General features: G+C 49.3%; 2 protein-coding genes across 5 annotated transcripts in view; one reads left to right on the forward strand and one right to left on the reverse strand.

Annotated features, from left to right (window-relative positions):
* Nucleotides 1-866: 866 nt before the first annotated feature.
* AANAT (aralkylamine N-acetyltransferase) lies at nucleotides 867-13,166 on the forward strand. Its single transcript, XM_048818230.2, has 4 exons — nucleotides 867-987; nucleotides 6,945-7,222; nucleotides 10,026-10,180; nucleotides 11,512-13,166. Exons 2-4 carry the CDS (start codon nucleotides 7,066-7,068, stop codon nucleotides 11,815-11,817), a joined length of 618 nt encoding a protein of 205 aa, XP_048674187.1. The 5' UTR covers nucleotides 867-987; nucleotides 6,945-7,065; the 3' UTR covers nucleotides 11,818-13,166.
* Nucleotides 13,167-15,548: 2,382 nt separating this feature from the next.
* The window catches only part of RHBDF2 (rhomboid 5 homolog 2), an 85,773-nt gene continuing 77,905 nt past the window's right edge, over nucleotides 15,549-23,416 (reverse strand). For 3 of the 4 annotated variants that reach the window (XM_048818188.2, XM_048818190.2, XM_048818187.2), the window contains exons 15-18: nucleotides 23,267-23,342; nucleotides 22,499-22,599; nucleotides 21,859-22,012; nucleotides 15,549-19,070 (exon numbers count right to left, since the gene is read on the reverse strand). In XM_048818188.2, the coding sequence (XP_048674145.2) occupies nucleotides 18,651-19,070; nucleotides 21,859-22,012; nucleotides 22,499-22,599; nucleotides 23,267-23,342 (751 nt within the window). In that variant the 3' untranslated portion in view covers nucleotides 15,549-18,650. Of the gene's footprint in view, nucleotides 19,071-21,140; nucleotides 21,240-21,858; nucleotides 22,013-22,498; nucleotides 22,600-23,266; nucleotides 23,343-23,416 lie in introns of those variants that run through there. The other variant, XM_075119309.1, reaches the window with a different exon arrangement.

Here is a 23,416-nt window from a genome sequence, read left to right on the forward strand (position 1 = left end):
TCTGTGTTTTGTAAAGCATCTTGCAGACTAATAAGTAGTTTTAGTCTGAAAACAACCCTCCTGCCCCTAAGTGCTAGTAAATTCCTGATGCTTCTCTTTTCACAATCCAAGCCTGATAACATGTTCACGGTTCTACTTTCCTGATCTCTCTCATGCTGGTTTTACACCAGCATGACTGCCATGGCTTCAATAGTGTTATCTTTTCACGTAAGTGAGTAAACTCGGACTCCCTGTATTTCATTTTGTAAGTCACACTAGTCTATTTCTTGCTTTGCTGGGGATTGATAAGCTTTTCCACTTCTATTTGCCTACAGCCAAAACACAGTGATGGACTAATGGCTAAAAGCTCTGCAGAGAACACTACTTTTCTTAAACACACTAGGTTAAATGCAGCCCCAGTTGGTGATGCAAGTGGGTGCAGCTGCACAAAAAGAAATAAAGTTACATCCGCTTTCACCATGGCTGAATTGAGCTCACTTAAGGGTGCAAAGCCTGTTTAAATAATTGTAAAGTGACTTCAAATGAATCTAGATCAGACCCTAATTGTATTACATATTGATGTATTATTTCATATTTTCTAGCTATGGATCTAGTCATTGGCTCTATCTACCTGGATACTTGAGACATGCAAGCAGCACTGAGTATCTAGCAATCAGCTAAAATGCTTTATCCCCCTGCAGACAATCACACCAGGAAAGAAAAGCCTCAGAGGATGCTTTTGCTGGCATGTCACCTTAAAGCCTCTCACCTTTCTCTGTGACTCATCAGGGTTAATAAACTACTTACAATTTCATCACGTGTTCTATAAATAACAAATATATAAGCAAAAGCTTCGTAAGTCACAGCAGAATAAAAGCAGTAGGCAAGTCAAAATTCACTGCTGTCTGTTTTCTCCTCTGGCAGGAAGACTGCAAGACCAGACCACGCCATCCAGAGGAACAACTTCTGGAGTGCTTACAAGAAATCTTATTCCACACACGCATACAGGTAATTGTCTGCATTTCTACTGTAATATGTGTGGTACTGATTTTCTAGAGTGGAAAGCAGCCTTTAAAGAGGCCATTCTACTCTCCATATAATTGCACTTGGTGCATTGCCTTCTAGAGCATGGAGCTTTGCTAAATTAAAATTTGCTTGCATAGGCATTGAGTAGAATGTGGATCCCACCATATTCCTCCTCCCCCCTCCTTCTCCCCCCCCCCCACATGCTTTTAAAATCGGAGGGTGATGAGTCTCTGCAGTGAAAACCCCACATTTTAGATCTGGGAATAGACAGGGCTTTACTGCAGGAAGAATTTTCAGACCTAAAATTGTGGTTTGTGATGCAAACAAACCCTCAAGGTTTCTAAAAGGTCCGAGCATTCAAATCCCAATCCAAATAGATGTACACAATAAAGTAAACCTTGGTTTGAGTTGCCTGTCAATGTGTATTATGAGCATACTGGTCTGTTTACACATGAGCACATGCATCTCCATGAACTATATGAACATTTAAATTCCTTCAGCACATGAATGTAAGGGAGAGATATAACATTTACATGTTCGTTCTTGGGCAAGTCACTTCACTGCTGTGTGCCTCAGTTTCCCCAAGGTTGAAATGGGATAATGATAGAACTGGGTGGAAAATGGTGTCCCCATCCCTTGAAAATTTGAGATGGACAAATTTTCCCAGCCTGAATTTTAAGAAATCAAACTCGTGAAAATGTTAGCAAACTGGAAGTCCTTAAAAAAAATGGAAATGTTCACTTTTAAAATTAAAAATGGTCAAAACATTTTGAAATTATCAAAAGCCATTTACACCAATTAACTTACATTTCAAAACAAAAAAATGTCATTTCAAACCAGAGAATGAAAGGGAAAACAAAAAAAGGGCAGCCTTTCCTCAGTATCACTGACTTTTGCCCTAAATGGTCCCCAGTAGCGATCTTGGGTGGGCTTTCCAAAGCTGCCTGGCAGATTTAGATGCCGAATTACCATTAATTTCTATTGAAAATTGAGTGTCCAAATCCCTTAGGTGGTTTTGAAAAATCCTACCCCTTGTGTATAAAGGTCTCCAGCTCAGACATCCTAACATTAGTGATACTGTCTTTATATGGTACAGTAGAACCTCAGAGTTATGTATACCAGAGTTATCAACTGACTGGTCAGCCACACACCTTCTTTGGAACCGGAAGTACACAATCAGGCAGCCGCAGAGACCAAAATAACCCCCTAAAAACCACAAACACAGTACTGTGTTAAACAAACTACTAAAAAATAAAGGGAAAGTTAAAAAAAGATTTGACAAAGTAAGAAAACTGCTTCTGTTCTTGTTTCATTTAAATTAAGATGGTTAAAAATCAACATTTTTCTCCTGCATAGTAAAGTTTCAAAGCTGTATTAAGTCAATGTTCGGTTGTAAACTTTTGAAAGAACAACCTGAACTTTTTTTCGGCATTACGAACATTTCAGAGTTACGAACAACATTCATTCCTTAAGGGTTTGTAACTCTGAGGTTCTACTGTATTGGGCAAAGAACAGCTGGAAAGATTTCTGATGGAGTGGTTCCTTGCATGATCAAACCAATAATTGACAAATTAATTTAGCATGACACAGATATTGAGAGAGATTAACAGGGAGTGAATTCCCACATCCATAGTCCCTATGACTGCTGCAAAATTGGCCCAATACAATATTAATGATTTGTTGGGCCATATTTTGAAACCCTTAATCACGTTAAATAGTTCCCTGTTCTTCAAAAAATCCCATTGATGTCAATGGGACTGCTCACGGAATAAGGTGTTACTCACTGTGAGTAAGGGGATGAGAATCTAGCCTTATATATTTACTTAAATATTTTTCTAGGGCTTGATCTGGGGTTGCGCTGAGAACCTGCTACAGGAGCTCAGCACCTCACAGGATGAAGCCATTGGTGTGCATATTTCAGTCTAAAGGAACTCTTATTGCATCCTCTGGGGTATATCTGAGTGGACCATTAATCACCATAAATGGTTAATCCAATCAGCAGTACGATTGACTCCATAAGATTCAATAGTAAATCTTACAACTACTATTAAAACCATAGACATTACTACTCTCCTAGTAGTTTGGCCATTGCTATATTTCACCCTTAGTCTATGATCCATCCATCAAAGGAACATGAAATATCCATTTGTAAAATTATCTTTGGAGTGAATTAAATTAGCACAAAGAGGCTCACAGTCCTTATTACACTCAGATCTTAATGAATAGAAATAACTCCTAAAGACATGCACAACAGAGGCATTAAATAACTAGCTGCAGTTATTCACAGAAAATAACTCTCACCAATATAGCTGATCAGGACAATAATAAATAAAATGCGAATCAGGTGAATATTGGAATAAAGTGATTTTTTAAAGAATTTTTAAAATAAAACCTGATGGCACCTGGCTTAAACGAGCACAGTTAAAAGATCTGAGGTGCTTGGAGAAGAGACATTGCCTGAGTCAAGGGTTAAATTGTTCTATTAGAAAAAGGACAGTGGCACATGAACATTTTTGCAGTTCTCTTACATTAAATTCAGAGGGTGGAATTCTGGCCCCTCCCAAAAAAATGGGAGTTTTGCCATTGATTTCTGTAGAGCCTGGATTTCACCCTTTGTCCACAGCAGTCAGAGTGGTTGGGGTATCACTGTAGGCTTCCACCCAGCAGTCTCCTGTCAGGTCTAAAAAGACCTCCGGGATCTAAGAGTTAATGTCCTAATCTCTTTCCTCCAGTTCCCCTTTCGCTCTGCAAAGCACACTCACTGCACACGCACGAATGTCACGTCGTCATAGTTTGCTTCCAGAGCTCAGATGCTGGCACATTTGTGGAGGGATTGCATAAAACCACCACAGACCCCTCAGGCCCCACATAGCAAATATAGCAATTCACCATAACTAGAGAAAATAGCAGCGCTGGGCTAATAATACCATGCAGTCCTAGTTCTGATGCACTGTGGCTGCTGGCAGCGCTTGTTTGTTTTGTTATTTCTGCAAATCCTATTAGCTTGTTGCCAGCTTATAAGTGAAAGGGGAGGCCAGCACCTGTTGAACAATAATAGTTCGTGTCCTGGTCTCATATTTATCACTGGGGTTGTAGCAATCTGTTATAATATTCAGCTGGCAAATGATTCAGAATGCATAAAAGTGCATTACACAGGGTCAGCTCTCGGGAAATGTTACCTATGATCTCTGCCTGCGGGAGAAATGATTTATCAGATATTTGCACAAACTTTCTGCACACTTGTGTCTAGTGTACCATCTGACAAATAAGTTTACTGATTTGGTTTGATCTCTCTCTCTCCCCCCACCCCCAAGTTTGGGGCTATTCCAAGCTAGGGATTTGGTTGGGCCATATAGGGTAGACCTGCCTGATAAGTCAGGCAGAACTGGCTGTGTTTAGTTACTTGGGAGTTAGAGATAATCACAAGGTCTGAGTTCAGCAGCCTCAACAAATAATTCCCTTTGTATCCACCACAGTCAAGCCTGTCTCCTCTAGGAGAGACATTACAAGCCCATAAAAAGGGTTGGGGGCCAGTGTCAAAGTTCAGATCTGTGTCTGCAGCCAGCTCCCAACTTCCTCAGAGTTTGGAGGGACTGAGTTTAGGGCCTTATCTCCTGAAGGAAACAAAAATCACTTAAACATATTTTCAAAATCTCCCCTCTCTGAGTGGAGCAGCACACTGCTGGCAGTTTCTGCCACACCATCACCTGGGGTGCTACGGCCAGGGGTGCTGTGCTTTTCTAATCTCCCACCAGCTGGGCACTCACTGCTCTACTATTCCTTGCATAGCTCGCTCAGACACATAGCATTTGCTCTCACTGAAGCTGCCTTGTAAAGCCATCCTAGGAATTTACTAGTCCAGGCCCGATATCTAGGATATCTACATGGCCTCCCCTACCTCCATATATACCTTCCAGTGAGATGCATTTCCTGCTGCACTCCTCTCTTTCCACCCCTTGGTATCTAAATTAGACTCTCAGCCAGGGAAACAAAGATGAGGAGTAAAGATGTGTCTAAGGTTCACCTCAACCAGCTACCTCAAAATACTACAACTTGTCCTCCCTACATTAGGGTGTTGCAACATCTTAGCTAGTGTGTGTTAGCTCTCTGGTTGTAAGCCACTGTTTTTTCTGAGCATAGAGACAGCCAGAGAAAGCACAGCAGAGTCTACGATGGTGTAATTTATCTGCTGAAAGGGCTAGAAATAGATGTACACCACAACAGCTTAGGCTCATCCCTGAATTTGGCCCAGATTGTCTACTGTGTATACACCAGAGAACCTCAGTAATCTCTAGAGAAAGAAATCTGTGTAGATAGATAAACAGATCTGTAAAGCTGAGCAACCTCTGAGGAGCTTGGAGAGAGAGAGTCCAGGAAGCCACAGGAACCATTGGCTGGAGATTTTTCTTTTGTTGCTAACCTGCAGTGCATCCCAGTGGCAGACACTGCATTACAGCCAGTGCTAAACAGCTTCTGCAGATAAATTCCAGCATTTCTCCCAGAGTCTGAGCAACAGCTGATGCTTCCTATCAGCCTTTTCTCTCTGGCAACTGAGAGCCACAGACCTAATGCCAGCACCGTAACTGCCCTCACTAATGGAGTCACTTGTGGACTCTGCGTCCTCCTGACGAATCTACCCAGGGAGCCTGTGAACACAGACACTGGACAGGCCAGATGCTGGACACATTGCAGAGTCACCTCTAGGCCGGGGGAATCAGAAGACAGCCTGTACCAGTGCATAATGTTCCCTTCCCAGTGTATTCTCGGCCCATGCCTTTATACTCACTCCATTTGCCGCTTATTTGTACCATAGGAAATGCATTTCCTCCACCTTAACTAACCCAGACTGGAGCACACAGGTGGCTGGGGGCAGTCTGGAAGCAGGTGGGCAAACCTGCCCCACAAAAGGGCACTCAGCAGCCCTGCCCAGGAGAGGGCAGAGATCAGAATGCGTGCGCCCAAGAGGAAAGAAGGCAATGCCAGCCCTACACTTCCAGAAGAGGCAGTTGCTTGGGGGTGGCTCTTCTCATCCAGGCATGGACACTCCGGCTAGGCAATTTTTCTGCCAGTAGCTGCTGAGGCTGAGAAAGCTGCTTGCAGGAGCTCTGTCCTGCTAAGGGGCTTTTCTGATGGGCTGAAGGAGGTTCCTTCTTTCAGCGACACCCTCTCCAAACCCTCAAGTTCTCTCCCAAAGTGCCTCCACAGTTCAGTCGCTCTGCAGGCCACTCCCCCACACCTTGACCCCAACTTCCTCCTCTTCTCAAAAGGGGAAAAAGCAACTGGGCTCTGAGCCTCCCCCCCGCCCAGCTCGTTAATTACACGATTACCATAAGAGCTTCCCAGAAAGCAGAAGATTGGCTTGACAGCATTAAGGGCCCGATCCTGCAAGCTGCTCAGGGTCTCCTGCGAGGTGTTGAACTCCAATGCAAACCAGAGTGAGCTGCGGGTGCTCAACACCCAGCAGGAGAGACTCAGCGCCAGACAGGATCAGGCCCTAAAAGCGCTTTGTTGAGTCACCAGATCCAGCTTTTTGGTGACCTTAGAGCCACCTTCCCTCCCTCCCGCCCCCTCCCACTCATGTCAGCACATTAACCCCCCCGTCTCACCACTTAACCCTGCTGGCTGGGCCGCAGGCTCTAAAAGCCATTTCTCGTCCCTCCGCTCTGTCATTAGTGCTCAGAGCCTCAGCCGCCAGGTGGCTGGCTTTTGTTCCTCCGCTTCAGCTGCCTGGCAGGTGGGGTTGGTTTGTGTGACCTGTCCCATGCCAGAGCCCCGTTGCCCTGAGCAGAGGCCCCGCATTTGCATTGGGGCGGCGATTACCTCCGAGAACCTGAGCGCGTTTGCACTGAGAGGCTGGGTGGTTGTGCAGGCTCACGCAGGGCACGGCATGCATATATAGCAAGGGAGAGAGGTTGCCTAATCCAGTATGTGCTTGGCAGGTATTTTTGGCCGGTTGGCTGATCCCGCTGGAGACGATTTACTGAAATAGCGACTCGCTGACGACACCGGTGGCCAAACGGAGGAAAAGTTTACGGAGGACGCCAGCAATAAAGGAGGAGGATGTCCGTGATCAGCGCCTTGCCTTTCCTGAAGCCCATTCACCTGAGGCCTCCGCGGAGCTCGCCCGGACGCCAACGCCGCCACACGCTTCCCGCCAGCGAGTTCCGGAGCCTCACGCCCGAGGATGCAATCAGCGTGTTTGAGATTGAGAGAGAAGGTAAGAGCCCTCCTTCCCCACTAGCCATCTGCCTCAGTCCTGCTCAATCAAAGAAACTACAGTACTGCCCCAGCCCTTAATTCAGAAATGCACCCGGCGCTGGCATGCAAGTGGAAATGTCCCTCTTTCTGCAGGGGACCAGGGCTGAGCACCCTAGGCAGGAACAGCTGAGAGTTGTTATGGCATCTGTCTTGGAAGCTGGGGCCCAAAGTGCTTTACAGAGCTAACCAAGTAGCAATGGAGAGACAAATGGAAAGAGAGAATGAGCGACCCATTTACCTCTCACCCAGCTTCTTCAGGGTCAGATCTGTTACAAGCCCCAGTCAATCTGTTTTGTGAGGGTATTTGAAAACTCACCTTCCCCCGATAAAGCCAGTCAGCACTCCCCACTCTTCCTACAAGGATAGGGAGAATCAGAGGTGGAGGCAGGTTTAAGTGTGCTGGAAGCCTGGTGTTATAGGGTGGAACCCATTTAAGGGCCTGTTCCTGGTCCCATTGGAGTCAACAGCAAAATGCCTAGACTCCACAGAGCCACGCTGAAGTCACATTTATTCACATACCAGCACTTCTCTCCAGAGAGGCTCCCTGCAGCCAGGAATGCAGCCTACACCTTGGGGTACATTAGAAAGCACTTGGCCCTCTTATCCTGCCCTAGGAAGGGCTTTTCACCATAGCAGGATCAGAAGGGCCAGATTCCACTGGGAACAAATAACCCTTTTCCTCCAGGTGGGGTGTTCCCTCTTGCTGTGTGCTTCAGACACTGAACACTGAAGCCAGCTGGGATTCAAACAGATTAGTCAGAATCAATTTTTCAGTCTTCAAACCTGAGAGTTACAGATCAAGTGCTCATTGGAGCCAAGAGCATTTGTATCTAGCCTAGTTTTTCTCATGAGATTTCTCTGGGTCTGCAAGACCTGCAAACCATGAACCGCATCACCACTTGGGTCTGGGCTGAGTCTGGCCCTTTGTTCCCTCTTGTGATAAATTTTGAAGGAAATGCCAGCAAACCTGCTAGAGAAAGGGGAGTAATTTCCATGCAACAGTCGCAATGGCCAATGGCAAGAGACAGCCTAGCATAAGCCTGTATGAGAACCAATGAGAACTTGCCACCTGCTGTAAAAAAAGGGAGGGATTTCCACTAGTGACAACAAGATCAGATTTTCCATCATGTCATTTACACCTGCGCAAAGGGAGAGCAAAGTGGATGTAAATACTTCCATTCTGATCTCTTGTACACAGGTGTAAATGACTGCACAAGATACAGGGCAATGGAAAACCAGGCTGGAAATGAAAGCTGGGAGGAGCCCAGAGCAGAGGGAGACAACTACCACAGTTCTTACCGGAAGGCAATATACACTTCCCATGTTCTCAAACCCTAAACACAAAGGCTCAGATCCAGATACTGAGGTGCCTAAACTTAAGACTTAGGCACCTAAATCCCAGTTTTGGCTCCACTGTGAGGCACAAAACTCCCTAAATTCACTCAGGGCCTATGTTTTCAGAGCAGAAGTTCCCTAGGCACCTGTGTCTCTGCCTCTAAGCATGTGCACTGCTGCCTTCCTCCAGGCATGTCCCACCTAAGCCCCAGAGCAATTCATGAACCAGGGGAAGACAGGCATTCGGTGCCCAATCCGGCAGGCATGCTCAGAGGTTGCCTCCCAGATCTGGTCCCATTCAAAATCCAGCTGGAGGAGATGATGGTGCTGCCCACTGTATAACTGGACTGCAGAATCATTCTCTCAGTCTTGGGCCAGAGAGAGAGAGAGAGAGAGAGAGAGAGAGATTCTGTAGCGCAGTGGTTAGAGCGCTCCGAGAGGTGGGAGACCTCCAGCTGTTTGGTATAGGGCAAGGCAGGTGCCCTGTTGCTGTTCAGGGATCGCCAGCAGAGATAGGCACCTACCTCGGGGCTGCAGAGCACCTGTGTCCTAGAGGAGAGGGGCTTAGCGCACACTCCTTTCATCAGAATCACCCGTTGACTACCTTAGGCAGCTCCGCTCGGAGCATGCTGGCTTTGTGGATCCCAGTCTAGGGAGCCTGTCTCTCCCTGTTCATTATCTCGGGAATCTCGGTGCTTAACTCGACTGTGTGGATTGCCGGGTGTGCCTGTGATTTTTCGAGGCGCCTAAAAGTTAGGTGCTGGGAGGTTCAGTGTTGCAACGTCTAAGTCCCTTTGTAGATTCCACCCAGACTACTTTTACTGCTAACCAGCTTTCCCTTTTATTGATCATTTCCCAAGCTGGAGAGAGAATCTTAAAATTTCAAGACCAGTGTTTTCCAAATCAGTTAGCAGGAACTTTGAAACTATATAAATATCTGTGACTGGTTTTAAATGGAGCGCTAAATGCTGTAAGAATGACCCAGAAAACCCACAGGGAGAGCACAGCGAACAAGTGAGCCTTAAAGCAGTGGCCAGGATCAGAGATGTCCTGATCAGAGAACAGAGCAGGCACAGGTTCCTAGAACAGATCTCCTGCTTGGGAGAGCCGAGGGCTTTGCTTCCTCATGTGTGAAGTGCCCAACTCCTAAAAGGCAGTAACTTACAGAACATGTATGGGTGAGAAGGGGAATCCCAGTCCTTTCTGGCTTCTCCTCCTGGAAGGAGAGATTGACTCGAGCCACAAAATTCAGATCTGGATTCAAACTTCCCCAGAGTCTGCGAGTACCTGGTTCAAACCCCTCATGTTTGTTAAACTCCAATTCCCAGCCCATCATCAATTAGCCTGAGGTTCTCGCAGCCTAGGGTGCAGTGTAGCTCCGAGAGGCTGTTCCCTCTTGACATTGCTTTGTTTTTATTCTTCTCTAGCATTTATTTCTGTTTCGGGCGACTGCCCCCTTCACCTGGATGAGATCCGCCACTTTCTGAACCTGTGCCCTGAGCTGTCACTTGGCTGGTTTGAAGAAGGCCGGCTGGTGGCTTTCATTATAGGGTCCCTTTGGGACCAGGAAAAACTCAGCCAGGTAAGAACCAGCTCCTGTTACTGCATCTTGTCTCCGTTTCCTTTCCATGCTCGGGATGGAGAGAACGATGTCGGAGCTTTGAGACAAGAGGCTGGAGTCCAACGTGCATAGGCATCACTGTAGTTATTGGAGATTACTCCAAGGGAGCATATGACCCGGGTGCTGAGCTGAGCCCCCAAGTGCAGGGAAGGAGAGCGGGAGCTGCTCAAGGCACCTAATTAGTTCAGTTTGTAAGACACCCATTTTATATGTATTTCAAAGGGGCAGGGGAGGCTCCATTCTTTAGTCCCCTCCAGCTTTGCAGCCACGGTTCAGCCCTATCTGCCAAAAGGGCTTTTCCATTTCAGAGACATCCACAACTCTTGGGGCAACAGGGCTTTGGCTAAGTGCCACCTTACGGACTAGAAACGGAGAAGTAAAAAATTCCCCATTGGCACCTGTCATTCACATTCACAGTGTGGCTTCTCTTGAAAGCCCAAAACTCAACATATTGTTACTTCCATCAAATGATTAACTGCAATACAAACAGGGCTGTTCTCCTAGGGACAGATATACTTCCTGCTGATTCAGCCTCTCTCTTCTGCAAAGCACTTTACAAACTAATCCATTTCTACAAGCAACCTAGAGCGAGTTCACTCCTGGAGAGAGATCTCTTGCAGTATTAATTGCTACAGGATAAAAATAAGTAAAAACTGAGTTATTGCTTTGGTATTAACACGTGTTTAATATTAAAAAAAACCCCACTCTTCGCAATGATAAGTAATTAAAACTGAAAAGGGCCCTGTAAGCCTTTGCAGGGGAAGGAGCACCCTATAATCAGTTAGAGCAGGAAACTAGGAGGCTGGACTCTGGGGGTGTGTGCCTGGCTCCGTCACTGCCTCTCTGGCACCCTGGGCAAGTCAGGTAGGACCTGATTTTCAGGAAGGGCTCAGAAGCCACAGCTCCAATTATAGTCATTTGGAGATTGGGGAGGTGGGGACTAGGAGCTCAACACCTCTGAACAATCAGGTCCTAACTGTTCTGTGCCTCAGTTTCCCCCTCTGAAATGGGGATGACTTCACCTATTCAGGGTGCAGGGGTATCATGAGCCTTTGGGTACTGTCTGCAAAGCACTTTGTACTTGGACAACACCTCCAATAGATCAGGTGAGAGCCGCAGCTGGTGTGCGTCTGCCTATTCCCATGGAAGCTGCTCATTCACACCAGCCGAGGATCTGGCCCTTTGCATCGGCAGCCTACTCAAACGAATGCTCTGGATACAGAATTAGAGGGCCCTGCGGCCGGGAGCGAACCGCCAGCTGACACGCTTTCCTGTCTCCCCTCCCCCGGCAGGACGCGCTGACCCTGCACAGGCCCGGTGGCACCACCGTGCACATCCACGCGCTGGCCGTGCACCGCACCTTCCGCCAGCAGGGCAAGGGCTCCATCCTGATGTGGCGCTACCTGCAGTACCTCCGCTGCCTGCCCTACGTGCGGCGGGCCGTGCTCATGTGCGAGGACTTCCTCGTCCCCTTCTACCGGAAGTGCGGCTTCAAGGTGCAGGGCCCCTGCGAGGTCACCGTGGGCTCGCTGGCGTTCGTCGAGATGCAGTACCCCGTGTGCGGCCACGCCTTCATGCGCAGAAACAGCGGCTGCTGAGATGGTGCCTTCCCCCAGCCTCCACGCTTCTCAGGCACTGTTAGGGCGGGCCCCCGCGTACAGGGAGACAGCTTATGAACAGCAGCCACACTCACTGCAGACTTTTGTGCCTGCCTGGTGTTCCAGCTGGCTGCCTTTAAACTAGTAGCTCCAGGCACGGCCCACTTGCCTCTCAACTGGTCCTAGCGCTGACCCTGCCATCGAGCTTACAGACCCAGAGCGAAAGGCAGCAGAACCACAGTAAGCACCCCTGCCTCTTCTCCAGGCCAGGGCTCAACAGGCAGGCTCCGTAAGGCTACAGCGGTTGAGTTTGACCTCCCCAGGACAGGGGTACGTCAGTTCTGGCTAGCCCGAGGCCTTCCCTTTAGCTCCTGGCTTAAAAGCAGCAGTGGGGGTAATAAAGCTCTGAGAGCATGTTATGCAGTTAGGGAGGGGGGAAAAAAACATTGCTTGAGAAGCAGCACCGCATGGATCAGTTCATCGATTCCCTGTTTTTGTTTTTTGTCAAATGCTCCAAGGCCAATAACATGAGGCAGACACCTCTGGTGGTCTCTGGTGGGAAGAGCCATCTGTGCCTTCTCATGCTAGTTGTTCGCTGCCATGTTCTGCTGTGATGCATTCAGTGGAATCCGTGCTTGCGTGTTCTGTACATATGTGAGAGACATTCAGCTACGCTAGGCTCCAGCAAGTCTCCCCCTTCCTCCCTCGCCCTCCTGCTGGTATAGGTTGACAACCAACGGAAGTGTGAGAAATCCCATAATAATGTAGGCTCAGTGATGGCTACCCCTGCTCCAACAGACTAGGGCACCAACTTCCAACCCAATATAGGAGATACTGTCCCCAAACCACAGCACGCTCAAGGCCTGAGGGAGAGCAAAATATAACATGGGACTGAATGCTCTCTAAGGGGCCCAGCAAGGAGGCTACACCACTGGATAGACATTTCCATCCACTCCCAAATGGTCATTAAGGGGTAGCTTTTTCAACAGATCCTTATAAGATATTTGTGGTCCTCATCTAGTGAAATCCAAAGCACGGCTATAATGGTTCCAGAGAATCACAGATTAAAAGTCATTCCTATCAGATTGATCTGATACTCACACAAAAAGTTTTCCAAAATCCAAAAAAGTGGCACCCCCATTTAGTTTATTCCTTAAGAACAAGAGGGTATATCAGCCCACTCTCCCTCACTCACCGCATGGACCAGTGAGTGCTGTGTACAGACCTGAGCTCCTAGCTCATGCCATCCTAGTTCATTGGAAATCTGAAAGCCCCTGGGAACACCCTGTGCTGTTTGTCAGTTCTTTTGTTCATCAGCAAATAAAGGATTTATTTGTTGTGTTTTCTAATTGGGTTCTGATGGGCGTGTTTTTTCCTGGAACACAATTCAACAGCCTGTAACAGCGGTAAACAAAGGGAAGGGCGCAGAGTTTGGTTTGCACACTTGAGAAGTTACATCAAAAAGCCAGTGGGCCACAAAGCATCTTTCCCTGGCTGTTTTAGCTAAGTCTAAAAGCTACAGGAAGGTTGGAAGTATCCAGCCTGCTGCACAAAGGAACATTTGATGCAAAGATTGAGTGCGAAAGGGACGGAGGTAACCCCCACCCCCAATCTGAAAGATGATTGCTGCAGGGATACTGCAGGATGACAGTCCTTCACTCTCAAGTCTGCTGCCTTCCCTTCTGTCTGGGCCTCTGAAGCAGCCTGGGAGGTGGTCACTGACAAGAGAATTGTGCCGCCTTTCCTTTCCATTGATCTTCAGAAGCCCTATCTGCTTTCCAAAGATATCCAGCCTGTCTCACCTTCCTAGCCTCCCCTTGCAAGAAAATCAAGGTCAGTTTCGCCTGCCTGGAGTTTGATTTCATTCAGAACAAATTTTTAAATCAATCCTTTCCCAAAAAGCATCTTCGGAAGTTACAGCAGAAGGGAGGGGAGAGTGGTTTTGTGCAGGATGGAGGAAATGCAGTCCTACCTTTCGGGAACGTCTCTCGTAAGGAAGGACAGATCAGAGCGCTCTAATAGGACCTGGCTGCTGTCAGCACACCACAAATACAGCAGGCTGTACATGGGACTCCCAGCATACCTGGCTCTCCCACACCAGGGCCAGGCCTGTCTGGTGTATTCTCACCATCGGGGCAGTTTGAGTTTAAAGCAGGAAGGACAGGATTTCCATCCACCCCACTCCTGCTCCATGGCTGCAGCCCCTCCCACTGGACTCTGCTCACTGTCTGGAGTTAACCCACCCTCTGTCCTTCGCAGGGAAACTGCGCCCAGGTCTATGCTAGAAAATGTCGCCATTATCGTAATGTCGGGTAGGGGTGTTGCTTTTGTGAACCTTCTAGACCAGCCAAAGCCCTAGCGTGGATGGAGGAGTCCTTTTGCCAGGATATGTTGTCTGGAGACCTGGTGTAAGCTATACGGGCAAAAGCATTTGTTGCCAGTATAAGCAGTGAGGACACTGGGAGAATTGGTTGGTATAGCTACATGGGCAAACCTTTCCTAGCGTCGACTAGGCCTGCGTAAAGGGGCAGCTCCGCTCCTGCTGCTCAGTCTGTTACCACATGCGGGCACTTGTTTAAAATCCCATAAGAGGGCCTTTGGCCAAGAAGCAAACACAGAGCCTGCATGTGAACTTGCACCAGCATGGAATGCAGACAGGACATAGGCCTGGCTCTGAGCAGTACAAAAATTGGCCACCTGCTTGGTCCCAATACTACAGGGGACAGCTTCCACTGTAGGAGAGGACTGTTCCAGTGAAGGCTGCTGCAGAAGCACGAGGGACTGCTATTGTAGTGGCAGTCAAAGCAGGCAGCATTTAAAGCCTTCATGTGAGAAAGGGGAGATGGCAGCAGCAGGAAAAGGCAGTTGGCACTAGCCAGCGTGATGGGCAGTGCAGCTCCATTTATCACCACACGAGGCAGACTTGAGTTCGGGGACTGCAAACGCCACCGAATGGAGTCCAGGAACACCACAAGCCACGTGGAAGTCTCATGGGTTTTGTCACTGGAATGCCCTTGATTGTCTCCAAGCGCCAGGATTCAGTAGCTTCCTAAGTTTCACAGAGAGCAAAACCTTGTTGAATCTGCTGTAAGAGGCCATTGCAGATGACCAAGTCAGTAAGGAAACCCACAACTAGAGAAATAAACGATATAGGCATTTGAAAGTGCCAAGTGCCATTAAATAGCATCTGATCTAGCACCAATGAAGAGACTCCAGCGAGCTTTGAGTTGGGATACAGCATTAGCCATATATAAAGTGCATGGAAGGCTGGTGTAGCACACTACTAGAGAGGAAGGATAGTCCAGTGGTTAGAGCACTAGTCTATGATCTTTGAACACTTGGGTTGAGTTCCTTGCACCACCACAGATTTCCTGAGAGTCCTTGTGCAACTGACTCTGAGCCTCAGCTCCCCCAACTGTGAAATGGGGATAATCCCATGGCCCTACCTCCCAGGCACGTTAGCATGAGAGGTGCTCAGATGCTAAGTGCCATTGATACGAATTATGCAGTGCATGGTAATACATTTACGAAAGAGATGAAGTCGTAATGAGACCACACTGTTCTCTCTTTACTGGGCAGTGGTATGAGGGCACCTGCCTAGGAGATTGACTGCATTTGGGAGAAGAGCCAAGGAAGCACTGGTGGGTTCTGCTACAGGGTAACTGACCCAAGACCCTTCAGGGGCCACAGATTAAGACAACAGCCAGGCTAATTAAGAAGAGTTTAGACAATTTGTATTTCACCATCATTTAATTTATGCTTCGGCTTTAGAGTCAACCATGGCTCTGTTTATTTCACCCTCCCTCCCCCAACTGGTCACAAAACAAGTGTCACTACCCCCACCTAGTGTCATCCATCCAGTGGCAGCAGCTGAGCCTGGAAAATGGGCTTCGTGCGCTTCTCATTAAATACAGACACATTTATTAAAGGAAACAGTACTGAAAAGCATCAGTGATGACAGGGTAGCGCTCCAGTTTTTGGATAAACTAGCATGGAAGGGCAGGGGGAGGGCGGTCAGAGTGGGACTGGAGGCAGTAACGAAGCACACCCTGTATGTAGCCAACCACCCAGCCCAAGTGCACTGGGACACCATGTGGCCCAGCACCAGCACAGTTCATCTTTGCTAACCCAGGGAGAAGTTTCCAGATGCACAAGTGCGATGGGAGAAGCTGTTTAATCGGTGTGAAATGTATGAGCTGAAGGGGCCCATCTCCCTGCTTCAGAGACAGCTGATCATAAGCCAGACAGGCCATTAGGGTGCTTAGAGCAATATGTACTGACACCGTATGCTGCCATGGCTCAGACTGCGCCACCGGGCTCAGGAGAGCAATGCCAGGCATTCATTATTCAATCTTTAACTGACATCCCTGCCTAGCCAGAGAGGAAGTACAGCATAGGCAGCAGTAGGGCAAGCTTCCTCCTTTATTGTTGACCCAACCCCAGCCCACATCTGTGCAGGAGATAGCAGTTTGGTCTCCATCCATTATTCAAGCCTTCGCCTCAGCGCATGGCACACAACATACTGAACAGCCGCCAGAAGGTAAACACGGTCCGTCGCAGGCTGTCTCAGAACGAGGGACCCCAAGGAGAATGCCTCTGTCTTCCCATTATTAACATGCTCTTAAAGCTTCAAAAATCGGTGTTAAAGGAGGCACTTTCCACTTCGGTTCATGGATGGAATCATTTTAATTTACTGAGGACTTAAAAAGAACTTATATTTGCTTCTTTAAAACAAGATCTCAGCCAGTAACGCAGCAGTGTAATTTCAAAAGCCCAGCTCTACCTGGTCCAAATACCATGCTTAAGAGCTTAATTGTTATTTCTCTCTATCATGAGATCCAGTCTCCTAGTTACAAGATAATTAAACGTTGGATTACTTGTTAACTTAAAGAGTCGAATGGCCAAGTTAATATACAGGAACCATATAGGATAGTATCTGGCATGCTTTTACTAACTGGATAGTTATTGTCCTTGGGCACTAGAAGATAAGGAATAAACTAAGATTTGGTATTTCTCTGTGCACTTTTTGGTCCATTCTCCAAGATCACGATTTGGACACTGAAGGGATAGTCAGCAGTTCCTCTTTCACGCAAAATCTACCCGCCCCCCCTTATGGGTTAAAAAAAAAAAAAGAAGAGGTAATACTGTGCCAAATGTGGAGAATCACCTTCTGACAGTCATATCGTGAGAGGAGAATTTAGAAACCCCAAGGGTCTGAAGCAAGGTGGGGCTGTAAGAGTTGCTAACTAACCCATGCCCCCCCCCCCTTCTTGTGCCTTCCTCAGCAAACGCATGCACACTGACCCAGAACTGTCAGCAGCATGTTACTCTGTTAGTTCATCTTTACAACAGTTTCCTGGCGAGGAACACACGGATTCCGGTAGCAAGCCAGATGGAGGCAAGTCTGCGTCTCTGTGCTTACACAAGGAAAACTCCAGCCTCAAAAATCCTATTCCTTGCATGTAATCCCCAAGCGCCAATGGTTTTAAAAAGGGGCCTTCACTACTTTAAAGAGCAAACAAAGTTTGGGATACTTTGATGATGAAGGTTGGGACTGAAAAAATAAGTGTTGCTGATGGCCCAATTCCACCACCCCTCCTTGGGCTGAAGTGGTACCTTAAATACGCAAACAGAGCGGTTTTCACAGCAAAGCACTGCTCAACTTAAGTGGGCAGAATTAGCCCTTATGCACCACACTGGAGATCAGACTCTGCATCAGCCTGAGCAGTGTCATTAAAACCGATCAATTTCCTCTGAGCCAGGCACCAGCATTCACTGAATGGAGCCGCTAGAACGACTAGTATTCCCAAAGATCACTCGAGGACTCTTACCAGTGAGCATTTGGTTCAGGCACTATCGCTGATCACTGGTGTTTTCCTCTAGAGCTTTATGGAGGTAAGAAATATTGGCATATAAAAAGTGCCCCCTGCAAAAGGGGTTCGTTTTCACAGTACAATTCACAGTACCCGCAAGGCACTCAGATGGGATGGGGCTACAGGATGGGAAGCCCCATCTCATGCCATTAGGCACAAGGAAGGAAGGGCTGTACAGTGCAGGTCAGGAAAGGGAGACCATTGAAAGAGATGCAGCAGGTGGGGAAAAGAGGCAGATTTTGCTGACAGAGTTCAACAGGTGTCTTTTGGGTGCTTTCAAGGCAAGCCCTGAAATGCCTCATTCTTGGGGCTTCAGTCCCATAAGGAAGGATCCAGCAGTTTCACCATGGAAGGATTCACTGAGGGCGAGAGGGAGAGGCACTGGTGAGGGCTGTTTGGCAACACAAGTCCCTGCACAGGGTCATCACCTCAGAGCACGGCCCACCACTGGAGGCCTTTCCCCAGCATGGAACAAAAGCACCAAAGTCTCCCACATTCCCAATTTGGTTTGAGTCTTTCCCATGTGAAGTGGCTGCTGGGCTCCCATGCCGGCAGCTGGACCTGGGGATTATGGCTTTTCAATGTGGGGTGACAGATCTGTCCCACGTTGGCTGAACCAAATGCAAACCAGGTCAGTTCAGCTCCACTCCTTCCCACATCCAGCAGTGATCAACCAGGGCAGTTCCCCCCCGTGTCCCCAAAATAACAGCACCTGCCCAGTGCCCTGCACCAGCGCTAAGGGACAGACTGGGGCTCTGAGGCAGGCCTAGCCCTGAGTGAACATCCTGCATGGCTTTAGACAGCAGAGAAGAGGATTGGGGGCACTTAACGGCAATGTCCGCCCCTCTCCGCTGCACCCTGATTTGAAGCCACTTTCCCAGTCACTGAGAAAATCCAGCTGGTGCCAACTTTCCATGTTAAAACCTCTGCCCCATCCTGCCCTGTCTCCAGGCTGTGGGATCAGTGCAAAACCTGGTCCAGGTCATACTTCTCGCAGAACTTGCTGGTGAAGGGCAGGCAGGTGAGATACTCGATCCAGTGCCAGTTGATGGGGTAGACGTAGAGCCAGATCACCAGGGAGGCAAAGAGACCCACAAAGACCAGCAGGGAGACAATGATCATGGCCCGCTTGCGGTACTTGTCCCCGGTGCCAAAGGTGATGTAGGGGAGGAAGGCGAAGGACAGCAGGAGGCCGCTGAGAAAGCCGAAGATGTGGGCGATATTGTCAATCCAAGGCAGGAGGCCGCACAGAAACAGAAAGAGGACGATCCCAAAGAGGTTTAGAAAAGCCTTCCAGGGCTTCTCTAGGATCTGCCAGCTTTGAAAGAGCTCCACGAAGAGGCAGGCCAGCAAGCCAAACTGGGATCCAGCAGGGCCAACCTGAGGGAGATAAAGATGGGAGTTACAGTGAGTCCCACTCAAACTTAGTTCAGTTACAGGAGTAAAAACATGGTCCAGTGATTAGGGCATCATGGGAATTAGGAGAACTGGGTTCTATTCCCTGTCTGCCACTGACTTGCTGGATGACCTTGGGCAAGTCACTGCCCTCCTGGTGCCTCTCTTTCTACTCAAAGGCTTTGTCTGCTAGCCTGTACACGGAGGGCTGGGACTAGGTAAACCCCGTCATGGACTCATTCAACTATTTTGACACGTGCTGTCCTTCGTTTAAATCCTGGCGAGGTGAAACAGCAATATGCTGCTCCCCTGTGACCTGGGCTTTGTCTCGTCAGTTGCTTTTGCTTTACCGCTAGAGGCGCCAAGTTAAAGACAAATATCCAGCTTGAGCCAATGGCACTCCAGACGCTTTCGGTGCATCCAGCTAGCACAGCCATCAGCTTTCCCAAGACGCGTCTAATTTATCACAGGCAGCAAACAGCCACCGGAGGGCGAGTTGGAATCTGTTCTGGCTCCTGATTCATCCAAGGGCAGAACCTGTTACCGGTGCAGGTGGGTGAGACAGGAAGAGACCCAGCAAAGGGGACTGACCAGCAATGCTCCCCCTACTCCCTGCACACCAGAGGGGCAGGGATGACAGAGGTGAAGCAGAGGGACAGCGAGGACAGGGAAGGAAGAATGAACTGGACACTGTTTCCTAGCTGGAAAGGCTCCCATTGGCAGCTTGGGACAAGAGCCCTGGTGCCCAGGGCTGCTCAGACCTGCTGGGAAGCGGCCATAGAAAAGGAGAGTTCAGTACTTTGGTTTCCAGAGAAGTCAGTACTTTTGGTGTCTCAGCAGCCATTCCGCCCCACAGGCTAACTCAAACAAATCAAAGGGATTATGTGTGTGTGATCTAATGCAAAGCCCATCAGAAGTCTGCTGACAGATTAGCCATCTGCCTGGTGCGTAAACCCGCAGGGTGCATGCATGCTCACGTGCGGGTACATGAGATGGCGTGGCACGTGCAAACCCTGCACATGAGACAGAGAAGTGGATTACGGCCAGGCTGCACCCCCAGTAACGAGGACACATGGGTCAGCCACAACTCAGACTGAAAACTTTTTTGGACTCTCTCTCTTTGCTCAGGCTACTGTACCTAGGACTCCTGGATTATGACTGAGGAGAGAAATCAGGGCCCGATCCCCACTAGCAAGGAGTCTGGAGAAAGATTAAGATTTATGCAGTTTAGCTGAACTATGCCCTTTGCTTACCTTCGACTAGTCTACAGTCAATGTCAACTCAGGTTACAAAAAGGAACCAGTTCTAAGCCATACCCCTAGTTGTTCACACAGTGGGTGACTGTCCCTATTTAATACATATCACCATAGGTCTGCTCCAATGCAGTTCAGAGCTCAGGAAGCCCCCCCACTCCCGACTGCCATGAGTAGAAGGAATAAACTCCCCTGCATTGGAGGGGCAGCTGCACCTGGAAAGTCAGTGCCGAAGCAGATAGCTACAGAACATCCTTAAAAAATCATCATCCTACAACTGTAATCGCCTCCTTCAGCACCTAGCACACTGGGGAACCAATCCTGAACTGGGGTACTGAGCACTAAGCACTAGAGTTTGAGATGCCAAGCACCCCCAGCTCTCACTGGGCTGTAAAAGCCCAGCCTGCAGGACACGGCTCAGAGGGATGCTGCTGTCTCTTCTCCCCTTTACCCAGTGTGGGGCTTGGAGCCTAGAAAGCGTGTTTTTGTTTTTTTTTTACCTGATCTCTACAATCAATCACCCCTTTCCTGCGACAAAATGAGCAGACAGCTCCAGGGAAGGTGCCTCTGAGTGAGCAAAAGGCTGTGCAGTGGGGAGACCCTCCCCCCCGCAAGGTCAGGGAGTGTGGGGTGGAAGCAGCAAGGAGGAAGAATGAGTGAAAGGCAGCAGCTGCCTTGCAGACTGGGGTCACCTATAAATCCCTCCAAAACCTCCCTTCTCAGCTCAGGAACTAGAGCAATCGGTTTAAGAAGTCGAGAAAGCTGGACCGCTACCACTGATTTTCTCCCCTACCTCTCTCCATCTTGCTGTGGTGGTTAATCCCGTTATCCATTTCCTTTGCGTCACAGGCTACCGAGCCCACATTCTGGGTCTGGGTCAGGAGCCCGGGGGCCAAGTTGCCTGTTACAAGGAACCGACAGAGGTGCCCTCTCAGCTATTCCCCGGGTGGTGTGACGAGCAGCATCAGGCACAGAAAGGGCAAAGGGTACCAGGGAAAACAGCTGCTGGCTGAATGCCCACGACAGAGAATGTTAAATGAGCTCAGGCCACCAACCCGAGAGCAGCCTGGCATCACACACTGTACGGAGGGCAGAATGGACCAGCGTACGGGGGACCTGCCATGCAGAACCACCAGGCAGTTCCTGCACATTAAGCCATGGCTGGGTCTCTGGGTTACTCCACATGCTTCGGACTCATAGCCTTGAGCAGGGGGGCCAAGCCCTTTTCACCCTCACAGCTGGTCCCCAGAGAAGGGGCAGCCTGAGGCCCATCAGCAGGGCAGGGCAGGGCAGCTGGTGCTGTTGGAGCCTGTGCTGTACCTGCTTTGGGAATAGCTAGAGGGCTTCAGTCCACAGGGACGTCAAACCAGCACCTTGCAACTGCACTAAACAACGCTGTTAACGGTCAGTCCCCCGCGAGGCCCTAGATCTCTGGCTGATGGCGAGAGTGCCTGAAAGCTGGCAGGGCTAAAGAGCGACAACGGCAAACACCCCACCCCTGGGTCTCAGAGCACCCTTACCTCTGCCCGGTATGGAAGGAAGATGGCACTGGCCAGGTTGCCAGTGATGCCGCTGAGGATGAAGATGATCGAGATCCTATGCCAGCCTGCCAGCTTCTCCAAATCCCTGAGGATTGTCATCTGGAAGATCACTGATACCAGGCAGTGAACTATCCTATGGAAATATACACACAGATGCTTAGTCTGCAACCCTCTGCACCTATCCCGTTCCCTCTCACCCCACTCCATCGCCCACTCACAGTGGGGATTAGAGCTACTCGGGCTTCATCTAAATCAAAACCAAACTCATTTCCTACAAGAACTGTCCCAGCAGAGGAGTCTGGATTGGCAGCTACGGGAGGATGGGAAGAGACTGTTTGGGTGCAGGGACAGCTCATTTTCATTCTTGGAGGCTGGGTGGGGGAAATGCAGTTTCATGCTCTTCTTCATTAGCCCTTTACCCATAGCATCTGTCACGTCAGGGAGTAATGAGACTGGATCAACCAATGGGCATGCCACCGTCCAATGGCTAGTCGCATCCCTGGTCCGGGGCACTTCATTTGATTGCATGAGCATCAGTGGGCTTGTCTGAGACATGCCTGCAGAGGGAGGCTCTTGGAAAAACGGAGGATCCCCTCCCCGCACCCACCCTGCTTCTTACCCGGCGTGAAGGAAAAGGGACAGCCAGAGTCTGTAGAACTGATCGGGGATTTCTGGGTTCAGAAAGGGCAGGAGGCCACACACATCATCCAAGCAATGGACCTGAAAGGGAAGGGAAAGCGCTACAGGGTGAAATGAGCAGCGCTGGCTCACGGCCACATCCCAGAGGGACGAATGGAGGCTGGAGAGGGAGAGCACAGGTGACAGCCAACTCATAGCAAAGCACGTTCTCAGGCTATTTATCAGGTCCAGCAAAGCAGCCTCGACCTGCCCATGGCTCATTCATTGAAAACCCCACCATGAATGGGTCAGGTCAGAGGGGAGTGTGACTCCCACAGGTTAAGGGGCACAGCGCCAGGGCAGCGTGGGTGCCCAGCAGAGATACGGGGTGGGTGGACTTCTCTGGCGCCCAATCTTATACCCAGGAAGTGCCTTTTCCTGCCTGGTAGGTGCTGATACACCATTGCAGGCTGCTTCAGGGCTGGATGCTGCTTTATTGATCAGGCTCGTCATTCTCAGAGCATGCCCTCGTCCCTAGGATTGCTCTGCCTGGGACCAGCAAGGATCTACCCCTTTTTATTCCCAGCCACCACCGAGCGGTGTGCTGATCCAGCTCCTCAAGGCAGCTGGCAGACCGCCCCCGATGGAGATACACCGCCAGCCTGGCCATTGGCCAACACACAAAGCATTCAGCTCAGGGAAGCACAGACTGAGCGTTAGGCCCCCCGCACAGCATTTCTCTAGCCCAGCTGCCCCAGGCTCGGCTCACCTGCGAGCAGAGAGTTGCCTCCTCATGGAAGTAGCCGTGCATGAACTCGCAGTATTCCCGTGTGGTGATCTCACAGCTAGCTCAAAGGAGGACAAGGTGGGGTCACTTCATGCAGGGATCTCGTTCCCTTCCCCTGCGCGCTCAAAGCCC

This window comes from Caretta caretta, chromosome 14, assembly GCF_965140235.1.
Source record: "Caretta caretta isolate rCarCar2 chromosome 14, rCarCar1.hap1, whole genome shotgun sequence".
NCBI classification, from domain to species: Eukaryota; Metazoa; Chordata; order Testudines; family Cheloniidae; genus Caretta; species Caretta caretta.

Excerpts from the sequence above, each read along its gene's own strand:
- AANAT (XM_048818230.2), top strand. The coding sequence starts at position 7,066 with ATGTCCGTGATCAGCGCCTTGCCTTTCCTGAAGCCCATTCACCTGAGG. Across the intron at positions 7,223-10,025 it reads GTTTGAGATTGAGAGAGAAG|CATTTATTTCTGTTTCGGGC; the intron begins GTAAGAGCCCTC and ends ATTCTTCTCTAG. Across the intron at positions 10,181-11,511 it reads ACCAGGAAAAACTCAGCCAG|GACGCGCTGACCCTGCACAG; the intron begins GTAAGAACCAGC and ends CTCCCCCGGCAG.